Source organism: Pristiophorus japonicus, chromosome 6 (genome assembly GCF_044704955.1).
Source record: "Pristiophorus japonicus isolate sPriJap1 chromosome 6, sPriJap1.hap1, whole genome shotgun sequence".
Classification (NCBI taxonomy): domain Eukaryota; kingdom Metazoa; phylum Chordata; class Chondrichthyes; family Pristiophoridae; genus Pristiophorus; species Pristiophorus japonicus.
Window position 1 is genome coordinate 8,979,040 of NC_091982.1, and position 12,356 is coordinate 8,991,395.

The 12,356-nt window shown below is 46.1% G+C and overlaps 1 protein-coding gene across 1 annotated transcript in view; it reads right to left on the minus strand.

Moving 5' to 3' along the window:
* The window catches only part of LOC139265513 (ADP-ribosylation factor-like protein 6), a 289,756-nt gene that overhangs the window by 18,290 nt on the left and 259,110 nt on the right, over positions 1-12,356 (minus strand). Inside the window, exons 3-4 of the mRNA XM_070882529.1 lie at positions 1,595-1,656; positions 886-954 (exon numbers count right to left, since the gene is read on the minus strand). Coding sequence (XP_070738630.1) covers positions 886-954; positions 1,595-1,656 — 131 coding nt within the window. The remainder of the gene's footprint in view (positions 1-885; positions 955-1,594; positions 1,657-12,356) is intronic.

The window sequence follows — 12,356 nt, forward strand, 5'->3', positions numbered from 1 at the left end:
AGGGAATTAAGGGTTATGGGGAGCGGGCGAGTAAGTGGAGCTGAGTCCACGGACAGATCAGCCATGATCTTGTTGAATGGTGGAGCAGGCTCGAGGGGCTAGATGGCCTACTCCTGTTCCTAATTCTTATGTTCTTATGTTCTTATATCCTGTTGTACTCCTTTGCGGGGGGAGGGGGGGGGGTTTATGACCACCCTTGGTTAGCTCGGAGTACCTCTGTTATATATGCTCGAGAAGGGCCGGTAACTCCATCTCGTCGAAGGCGGGTGCCCTCAACCACCCGTCCTTTTCGATGTTCCTACACTTTGACTTTTTAAAAAAAAAACATTTCCATAATATTTCTGTTATGATTTTTGCTTTGTAAAATATGTCTTATTCTTCAAACTGTAGAATTATTAGCTGTTATGAATATTTTTTAACTCTGCTATGTGTTTTTAAAGTAAATGCCCGTCGACTAGCTTGCTGTTCCTTCTCACTCTCTCTCCCTCCCTCCTCTTCAACTCACTGCGCATGGGCGGGTGACCCTTGACCCCCGAAATCACGGGTAAAACGCTTCTGTGAAAAAAATGGGGGTGAAAAAAATTGCATATGCGCAGTTCAGTGCAGCACTGTCCATTGAAGAGAAAGTCGATCTGGATCGACTATTAGGTTACATTCTGCCAGCTGCAGACCGCCGCCATAATGGCAAGAAAACTTGAACCAATTTTGTCCTCTTCGGTCTCGGCGGTATACTGGCGGTTTGAAATGACGCACCATCGGCATACCACCGAGAAATGGGCGGACCTTACACATCGACCAATTTCGGGTCCCTTAAATGAACAATTCACAGATTCTGTACAAAACACAATGGCACTCGTGCATTTTACATACTGTCATCTCACTTACTTATAGTAGTGTTCCCAAAGGCTTCGGTATCTTCCCTGGCCAGACATATCAAACACTGTGAAGGACAAGCTGAAATTGAACAAAGCAACCAATGAAAAAAATAAACTGAAGACAAGAAAGAATGTATGATTGCTGCAAGTTAGTGAATGTTTGTTTATTCTTCTCCATCCAAGCCGTGTTGTCAGAAGAAGCTATGAGCAAAGAACAAGTGCACGTGGAGTTTGTGTTCCAGTGGGTTCAGCACAATGTCCTTTCACCTGTGGGGCTGGGGTCTGAATTCAGTCCAAATTAATACCTCTGCCTGTTAGCTGTAATGATCCTAACTAAAATTAATTTGGGAAGTCTCAAAAATCAATAATTAGTATGTGCTGGCCCACCACAGAACAGGCCCAGAATTTGGACAGGTCACTCTAGAGGCCATACGGATGCTGTACAAAAAGAGAGGCAGAGGGTGGAGGAAGATATACAGACATACTATTGTGTTCCTAACACAGATGAGGCTGCACACAGGGAGGTTAAAGTAACAGTGAACTCAGTCTTTAATAAGACACTCCAGAGTGAGGAACAGGCCTTAGGGGCCAGCTTATATACAGTGCTCCCAAGGGATGCTGGGATCCCTTGGGACTTCAGGGGATGAGCTCCCTGGTGGCGGAACATGGGAGTGCATGCTTTACAGATACACAACACATACAGTAACCATTTACTATACCTGGATGTAAAGAATTTCTCGACACTAAATCCAATTGTCGGTACTATATGCTGAGCTTGTGCCTGAAAAATAAAGGAGAAAGTTAATATCAACTTAAAACAATCAGCACAGAAATCTTATTTAACTATCCATCCTTTTACACTTCAAACATAAAGCCATTTTTATGGACACTGAAATTACAATATCATAATTAGTAGTCAGCTGGAATGTAAAACCACAAGTACCCAGTTTTCTTTCTCAGTCTGTGCAAAATTAACTCCTCAGCCAGCACAATGGATGTGCTCTTAGGATAAGGATAAGAAGAACGAAAATCAACCCGGGTTCCCATGCATGGGTCACGTTCAATTGAGTCCTGCTGTGTTCACCTCTCCCATAACCTCTCGTTTGAATCCCTCCAATTTTCTGTCCCTCCCAAGGAAACTAAAAAGACCATAACCAAAGTCACAAATGAAATTCTCAGACTATAGTGCATTATCCCTCCTCATCCTCCTCAACCTGCATCCTTTGACACGCCATCCTCCTTCTGCTCTTAGTCCAGCTCCAAGTGACTGCATTTGTTTAGTTTTGTTCTTATCTATCCAAACAAAGCAAGAGCATCTCGAGCAATGGCTTCTCTTCCATACCATACGGTCATCTCCAGAGAGCCCCAAGGATCCATCTTGGGCCCATCCGCTTATCCATCTATATGTTGTATTCCAACAACATTCTCGTCAACAGCCATGGGGTCAGCCGATGATGCCCAGCTCTACCTCTACACCATCTCTCAAACTTCTCCGCTATCTCTGGCTTATCAGATGGCTTGTCTAACATCCAGTCTTCCTCCAAGTAAACATTAAAAAGACTGAAGCCACATCTTCAGCTTCTGCCACAGATTCCGTACCCTCGCCATTGACTCTATTTCCCTCCTGGTCACTGTTTTAGATTGAACCAGACTCCAAGCTAAACTTTTGGTCACCTTTCATATCCATCAAAAAGATCACTTACTTCCATCTCCATGGCATCAGCTGCCTCTTTCCATAGCTCAGCCCATCTGCTGCCGAAGTCTGACTTCATGCTTTTGTAACCTCCAGAACTGATTACTCCAATGCTCTCCAGCCAGCCTCCCATAACCTTTAGCTCATCAAAATCTCTGCTGCCCATATCCTATTACACACCAAGATATACGCACCAATCAACCTGCTCTCATTGACCTACACTGGCTCTTGGTTCCCCAATGCCTCAAATCTAAAATTCTCATCCTTCTTTATAAATTCCTCTAAAACCTTACCCCTCCCTTTGTCTGTAACCTCCTCCAGCCTACAAACAGCTCCATTCCTCTGCCTCTGGCATCGTGCACCACCCCCTTCATCTCACCATTGGCCATCATGCATTCAGTTGCCTGGCTCTCACAATTGTGTGAAAACACCATTAACTGAATTGACACTCTTTGGATAAAGACAAGAACAGCTGCTTTAATTGGATCTTGTGATAGTCATAGGAAATATAAGAACGTAGGATCAGAAGTTAGGCCTTCAGTCTCTCGAGCCTACTCCACCATTCAATCAGATCGTGACTGATCTGTACCTCTGCTCCATTTACACGTTTTTGTCCCAAATCCCTTACCTAACAAAGAAATGGCAGACCAGTTGAACAAATACTATGGTTCTGTCTTCACGAAGGAAGACACAAATAATCTTCCGGAAATACTAGGGGACCAAGGGTCTAGTGAGAAGGAGGAACTGAAAGAAATCCTTATTAGGCAGGAAATTGTGTTAGGGAAATTGATGGGATTGAAGGCCAATAAATCCCCAGGGCCTGATAGTCTGTATCCCAGAGTACTTAAGGAAGTGGCCCTAGAAATAGTGGATGCATTGGTGATCATTTTCCAACAGTCTATTGACTCTGGATCAGTTCCTATGGACTGGAGGGTAGCTAATGTAACACCACTTTTTAAAAAAGGAGGGAAAGCGAAAAGGGGAATTATCGACCGGTTAGCCTGACATCAGTAGTGGGGAAAATGTTGGAATCAATTATTAAAGAAGAAATAGCGGTGCATTTGGAAAGCAGTGACAGGATTGGTCCAAGTCAGCATGGATTTATGAAAGGGAAATCATGCTTGACAAATCTTCTGGAATTTTTTGAGGATGTAACTAGTAGAATGGACAAAGGAGAACCAGTGGATGTGGTGTATTTGGACTTTCAAAAGGCTTTTGACAAGGTCCCACACAAGAGATTGGTGTGCAAAATTAAAAGTACATGGTATTGGGGGTAATGTACTGACGTGGATAGAGAACTGGTTGGCAGACAGGAAGCAGAGAGTTGGGATAAACGGGTCCTTTTCAGAATGGCAGGCAGTGACTAGTGGGGTGCCGCAGGGCTCAGTGCTGGGACCCCAGCTATTTACAATATACATTCATGATTTAGATGAAGGAATTGAGTGTAATATCTCCAAATTTGCAGATGGCACTAAGCTGGGTGGCGATGTGAGATGTGAGGAGGACGCTAAGAGGCTGCAGGGTGACTTGGACAGGTTAGGTGAACATAGGTGAGTGGGCAAATGCATGGCAGATGCAGCATAATGTGGATAAATGTGAGGTTATCCACTTTGGTGGCAAAAACACGAAGGCAGAATATTATCTGAATGGCGGCAGATTAGGAAAAGGGGAGGTGCAACGAGACCTGGGTGTCATGGTACATCAGTCATTGAAAGCTGGCATGCAGGTACAGCAGGCGGTGAAGGCGGCAAATGGCATGTTGGCCTTCATAGCTAGGGGATTTGAGTACAGGAGCAGGGAAGTCTTACTGCAGTTGTACAGGGCCTTGGTGAGGCCTCACCTGGAATATTGTGTTCAGTTTTGGTCTCCTAATCTGAGAAAGGATGTTCTTGCTATTGAGGGAGTGCAGCGAAGGTTCACCAGACTGATTCCCGGGATGGCAGGACTGACATATGAGGAGAGACTGGATCGACTGGACCTGTATTCACTGGAGTTTAGAAGGATGAGAGGGGATCTCATAGAAACATATAAAATTCTGACGGGACTGGACAGGTTAGACGCAGGAAGAATGTTTCCGATGTTGGGGAAGTCCAGAACCAGGGGACACAGTCTAAGGATAAGGGGTAAACCATTTAGGACTGAGATGAGGAGAAACTTTTTCACTCAGAGAGTTGTTAACCTGTGAAATTCCCTACTGCAGAGAGTTGTTGATGGCAGTTCATTGGATATATTCAAGAGGGAGTTAGATATGGCCCTTACGGCTAAAGGGATCAAGGGGTATGGAGAGAAATCAGGAAAAGGGTACTGAGCCATGATCATATTGAATGGTGGTGCAGGCTTGAAGGGCCGAATGGCCTACTCCTGCACCAATTTTCTATGTTTCTATCAAAATCTATTGATCTGAGCCTTGAAAATTGCAATTGACCCAGCAGCCACAACCTTTTGCAGGGGGAGGGGTAAAGACTTCCAGGTTTCCGCCACCTTTTTATGAAATCTTCCTTTCCCAACCTCCAAAGCCAATGTATCTCTCCTGAGATGCAGTGCACAAAACCAAACGCAGTACTCCAGATGTGGCCTGAACAAGGCTCTGTACAATGGGAGCATCACTTCCTTAGTTTTGTATTCCCTGCCCTGAACATTCAATTAGCCTTTTTGATTGACCTGTGCACGAGCTTTAAGTGGTTTGTGTACATGGACAAACAAATCCCTTTGCTCTTCCACAGTTCCTCGTCTCTTTCCATTACTCTTGGGATAAAATTAATTTGCATGTTAAACATATTTTTTATATGTGTGTCAGCTGTGGCTCAGTGGGTATCACACTCGCCCGAGTCAGAAAAAAGGTTGTGGGTTCAAGTTCCCCTCCAGGAACTTGAGCACATAAATCTAGGCTGACACTGCAGTGCAGTGCTGAGGGAGTGCTGCACTGTCGAAGTTCCGTCTTTCGAATGAGACGTTAAACCGAGGTCCCATCTGCTCTCTCCGGTGGACGTAAAAGATCTCATGGCACTATTTCGAAGAAGAGTAGGGGAGTTATCCCCAGTGTCCTGGCCAATATTTATCCCTCAATCAATATAACAAAAACAGATGATCACATTGCTGTTTGTGGGAGTTTGCCGTGGCTGCCGCGTTTCCCACACTACAACAGTGACTACTCTCCAAGAGTACTTTACTGGCTGTAAAGAGATATGGTCATGAAAGGTGCTATATAAATGCAAGTCATTCTTTATATTTTGTCCCATCAAAGGGTTACGCATAATCTGAAAGCATGATGTTGACTTTTAAATGAACCTTCTGTTTTGTGGAATTTGAAAACCAAGATAGTTAAAATTAAAACAATCAAAATATTTATTTTCAGATAACACAGTAGAGATGTTTTTGTAGATGAGGTTAGTCTTTTACTCACTCATAAACATCTCATCCAAGACTATACACTCCAATTGACCCCTACTTTTTATTCCTAATATTTATTATTACAAAGTGACTATTTGTCCGAATGCTTTCTGCGCATACATCCTCCCAACTCTGCCCCCCACCCGACGCCTCACGCCCAGATCCGGAAGTGGGGCCCCGAACATGTTCATTCTGAACTGACCATGTTGTCCGACCGAGCCACAAGCCTCCCGCTGAGCCCCGAGCCTCCGACCCGGCCCTCCCGCCGAGCCCCGGACCTGAACCTTCCACTGAGCATCCAACCTGACCCCGGGCCTCCTGCTGAGCTGCAGGTCACCGAGCTCCGAGCCTCCGACCTGGCCCCAAGCCTCCCACCAAACCCCAAACCTCCCGCTGAGCCCCGAGCCTGTTTGGAGAGTTTTGTACAATGCAACTTGATTGTCTTTTGTCAATAAATTCCATTACATTTTTTTACATTATTTCCATGTCATTTAGGTCACTGGCTATTGCCAGCTACCTTGGCTTTGAGGTAAGGGACTTTGCTGGTAGAGGGATGCACATGCGCTGGGGTAAGGGACTTCGACTGGGGAGGCAGCACTTGCGCTGGGGTAAGGGACTTCGGCTGAAACTTGGTGGCTTTTGCTGGGTTGTTTGAGATCTGTCCTCTCCGGCTTCTTAAGTCAGAATGGATCAAATTACAATTTGCAAAATCAATCAGAATTTAGACTGGGCAGTTCCACAACTTCAGGGTGTGGCTTATCCTCCAAGGAGACCAATCAGCAGTAGGTCCTGTGATAATGGATACCCAATCAGAGATGCGTTTAGTACAAATAGACACATCCTTCTTATTAAGAGTAAACTAAATGTATAAAATGTGTTAATTGTGGTTACTAAATGCATATAAAAGGGTCTCCAGTAGCATTGTTCACAGCAAACCAGAGGCTACATTGTTTCATAAGGAAAGAAGCATACCATGTAACATAATTATTATTCTGCTCAGGTATAGCTGGATGTAACTTGGCCTGATCCTTTAACATTACAAGTGCTAATTACTGTAAAGCATATCCTACTGGACATACTCTGAGCTCAATTATAACAACAACTTGCATTTATATCACGCCTGTAATACAGTAAAACATCCCAAAGCATGTTACAAGAGCATTATAAAACAAAATTTGACACCGAGCCACATAAGGAGCTATTAGGTCAGGTGACCAAAGAGGTAGATCTTAAGGAGTGTCTTAAAGGAGAAAGAGGTGGATAGGCGTAGGGAACAAATTCCAGAGCTTAGGGCCTTGGCAGCTGAAGGCACGGCTACCAATGGTGGAACGATTAAAATTGAGGATGTGCAAAAGGCCAGAATTGGAGGAACGCAGAGATCTCGGAGGGCAGATCTCGCTGAATCACTATCGGGTCCTGCTCTTGTCTGCCAAATTCGCTCACTATTCCAGAATCATTCTGGAATGTCAAGATAAACCCCAGCTTCTATTCTCCACTGCTAACCATCTTTTTAAATCCCTCTCCCCAATCTCCACCCTCACCTCCGACAATAAGTGTGAGGAGCTCATGGACTTCTTTGTCTCCAAGATTGAGACCATCCATTCGGCCACCTCTGCCGCTTCCCTTCCTTCCCCTAGCCCACCAGGCCCAACTTCATCTAAGGAAGCCCTAGCCCTGACCTCAGATCTTTCTCCAGTTTCTCTCCGATCTCCCCTCATGACCTTTCCAAGCTCATCCTGATCATGAGACCCACTACCTGCTCCTTTGATCCTATTCCCACCAAACTGCTGACCACCCAACTTCCCTTTCTGGCTTCCACGTTAGCTGACATTGTTAACGGTTCTCTCTCCTCAGGTACTATCCCCTTTTCTCTCTCAAATCTGCCATCATCACCCCTCTCAAAAAATCAACCCTCGATTCCTCCATCCTTGCAAACTACCATCTCATCTCCAACCTCCCTTTCCTCTCCAAAGTCCTTGAACGTGTTGTCAACTCCCAAATCTCTGCCCACCTTTCCTGCAATTCCATGTTTGAATCCCTCCAATCCAGTTTCCGCACCTGCCACAGTACCGAAACTGCTCTCAAAGTCAAAGATGACATCCTTTGTTACCGTGACAAAGGTAAACTATCCCTCCTCATCCTTCTCGACTTGTCTGCAGCCTTTGACATGGTTGCCCACTCTATCCTTCTCCATCGTCGTCCAGTTGGGTGGGACTGCACTCACCTAGTTCCAATCTTATCTATCTAATCGTAGCCAGAGAATCACCTGCAACGATTTTGCTTCCCGCCCTTGCATCATTACCTCTGGTGTCCCCCAAGGATCTATCCTTGGCCCCATCCTATTTCTCATCTACATGTTGCCCCTTGGCGACATCATCCGGAAACACAGCGTCAGTTTCCACATGTACGCTGGTGACACCCAGCTCTATCACACTAACACTTCTCTCGACCCCTCCACAGTCTCTAAGTTGTCAGATTGCTTGACCGACATCCAGTTCTGGATGAGCAGAAATTTTCTTCAGTTGAATATTGGGAAGATCGAAGCCATTGTTTTTGGTCCCCTCCACAAACTCCATTCCCTAGCCACTGACTCCATCCCTCTCCCCAACTTCTGTCTGAGGCTGAACCAGACTGTTCGCAACCTTGGTGTCATATTTGATCCTGAAATGAGCTTTTGACCACATATCCGCATAACTAAGACTGCCTATTTCCACCTCTGTAACATCACCTGTCTCCGCACTTGCCTCAGCTCATCCGCTGCTGAAGCACTCATCCATGCTTTTGGTACCTCTTGACTTGACTACTCCAAAGCACTCCTGGCTGGCCTCCCACATTCTACCCTACGTAAACTAGAGGTGATCCAAAACTCGTGACCTAACTTGCACCGTCCCACTCAACCATCACCCCTGTGATCGCTGACCTACATTGGTTTCTGGTTAACCAACACCTCCCTATTTCTGTAATCTCCTCCAGTCCCACAACCTCCTCTGCACCGCACCCCCCCCACCCCCCGCCCCCCGCCCCCAAGATGTCTGCGTTGTTCTAATTCTGCCCTATTGAGCATCTCTCATTATAATCGCTCAACCATTGGTGGGGGCGTGCCTTCTGTTGCCTCGGCCCCAAGCTCTGGAACTCCCTGCCTAAATCTTTCCGCCTCTCTACCTCTCTTTCCTCCCTCAAGACACTCCTTGAAACATACTTATTTGACCAAGCTTTTGGTCATCTGCGCTAATTTCTACTTATGCAGCTCGGTGTCAAATTTTTATCTCAAAATACTCCTATGAAGCGCCTTGGGATGTTTCACTATGTTAAAGGCGCTTTATAAATACAAGTTGTTGTTGTTGGTTACAGGGCTGAGGGAGGTTACAGCGATAGGGAGCAGTGTCCCCTGTAAGGTGTGTGGCCGCGCACCTATCCAAGCAACCCACACAGCCAGCTTGCCAGCATTTCAACGTAAATACCACGCTTGCGCGGTATTGTGAATGGCCGGTGCAGCCTCTTAAAGGGGCTGTACAGGGCCCAAAAAATTACAGGGAACACAGATGGGGAGGGGCGAGACTATGGAGGGATTTGAAAACAAGGATGAGAATTTTAAAATCAAGGCGTTGCCTGACCAAGAGCAAATGTAGGTCAGCGAGCACAGGATTGATAGGTGAACAGGACTTGGTGCGAGTTAGGATACAGGCAGCAGAATTTTGGATGAACTCAAGTTTACAGAAGGTGCAAGATAGCAAACTGGCCAGAGGAACATTAGAATGGCTGAGTCCAGAGGTAACAAAGGCTATGAGGATTTCAGCACCAGATGAGCTGAGGCAGAGGCAGAAACCGGCGACATTACGGGGGAAGAAGTAGGCAGACTTGGTGATGGAGAGGATATGGGGTCAGAAGCAATGTTCACCTTGGGTGCACGGTCCCTTTAACAGGCTGCGCGGCCCATTCAAAGTTTCACGCTTGCACAAAATTTCACATCTGAAACATTGGTCCAGGGATGCGCGGAATTGACAAGCAGCTGCGCAGCTTTGAGGGAATGTTGGTCAGAAGCTCAGCTCAGGGGCAAATAGGATGCCAACGTTGCAAATAGTCTGGTTCAGCCTCAGTCAGTGGCCAGGGAGAGGTATGGAGGCGGTGGCTAGGGAATGGAGTTTGTAGCAGGGACCGAAGTCAATAGCTTAGTTATTTGTAATATTTAATTGGAGGAAATTTGTGCTTGCCCAATACCGGATGCCAGACAAGCATTGTGACAAACAGAGGCAGTGAAGTGGTCGAGAGAGGTGGTGGTGAGGTAGAGCTGGGTGTCGTCAGCATACGTGTGGAACCTCACGTTGTGTTTTCAGATGATGTCACCGAGGGGCAGCATGAAGATGAGAAATAGGAGGGGGCAAAGGATAGACCCTTGGGGGATTCCAGAAGTAATGGTGCAAGAGCAGGAAGAGAATCTGTTGCAGGTGATTCTCTGGCTATGACTGGATAGATAGGAATGGAACCAGGTGAGATAAGTCCTACCCAGCTGAATAAAGGAGGAGAAGTGCTGGAGGAGGATGGTGTAATCAACCATGTCAAAGGCTGCTGACAGGTCGAGAAGGATGAGGAGGGATAGTTTACCATGGTCAGAGTCACAAAGGATGTCATTTGTGCCTTTGATGAAAGGGCTGTTTCAATGCTGTGACAAGGGCAGAGACCCTATTGGAGGGGTTCAGACATGGAAAAATGGGTACGGATTTAGTTACGGCTCTTCATAAAGTTTCTGGTGCATCCATGATCGTCTGAAAATGTCAAGTATAACTGTGTATCTATCTATGACTTGTATAACGTTAATTGATCTTATTTCAATACCCCTTAAGAATGCAACATCATTCTTTGTATCAGTGTTGCCCAATAGAAGCCCCATGCATTGCAACGGCGACACTGTTTTAGCAACATGCGTTGATTTTAGTAGAAATCACCTTGCATACAATACAGGGAAATGTACTTCACATGAATATTTACTTAAACATCTACCACCATTCAGTGCAAAACTTTTCAGTCTTTCTCTTTCACAAAAATCTGGAATTCTACCGTGAATTTACCATTACACGGCATATCTTCATGCAGCTTCTAGGTTTTTGTCCAGCAGTTGCGAGTAGTACTTTTACTTCATCAGTGATTGTTAAGAAATAAAAACGACTGCTGTCCAAAAAAAAGGGAGCGGTGGTTATGATCTGAAATTGTTGACTGCCCTTGACATCAAGGCAGCATTTGGTCCATTGTGGCACCAAAGATCCCGGGTAAAACTGAACTTAATGGTGATCATGGGGAAAACTCTCCAGTGGCTAGAGTCATAACTAGCACAAAGGAAGGTGGTTGTTGGAGGCTAATCATCTCACTCTCAGCATTCTAGGCCCAACTATCTTCAGCTGCTTCATCGTTGAAGGTTGCAGTGCTCAGCTTCACTCGCAGTTCCTCAGATAATGAGGCAGTCTATGCCCACATGCAGCAAGACCTGGACAACATCCACACTTGGGCTGATAAGAGGCAAGTAACATTGACACCACACAAGTGCCAGACAATGACCATCTCCAACAAGAGAGAGTCTAACCACCTTCCCTTGACATTCAATAGCATTAGCACTGCCAAATCCCCCACTATCAACATCCTGGAGGTTGCAATTAACCAGAAACTCAACTGGACCAGCCACTTAAATGCCATGGCTACTAGAGCAGGTCAGAGACTTACTTTTCGCCCCGCGAGCAGAGTGCGACCTGGTTCGCGACCCACGAGGCTGGTGTTGACATCGCCCGTGGTGACCTCACGGGGCACTGCCCAATTTCTACTGCGGGGCGAAAATGCGTCGCTGTGCATGGCGATGACAACATCGTCGCAAGCGTAACGGCCTGGGACGCTACCGGCGTAAGCAACTAAAAGAGTGAGCACAGGAAAGAGAAGGCAGCACCCGTGGCAAGACAGAAGGCAGTGAGAAGTCAGGATCCAGGCTGTATTCACTGACTGTGTTTGACATATACTTGCAAACGCAATTGACGATTTTGCATTTAAAAATAGTTCTGAGCTGACAGTTGAGAACAAGCCTTGAGTGCATTGGGTCACCTGGGCCCCCTCAATACTACCAAAGCCCTGCACACCTCAGTGCTCCAAGAACACAAGACTCCCCATCTCCAGTGCTTCGATTGCAGGATACTTCCGCCAATGCTCCCAGGCACAGGAGCTCTCTTTCCTTAATGTTACCAGATACTATTAACTCCCTCCCCAGTGCTCCTATAATTTCCCCAATGCTACCCACACACCCTAGGATATTCTCCCTCTGCCCCTGTACTTCCAAAGCCCAAGGTTCCCCCTACAGATAACCCAGAAGCAACCCGTCACCACAAACCCATGAGCACGTTTCATTACTCGCATTGACCTCA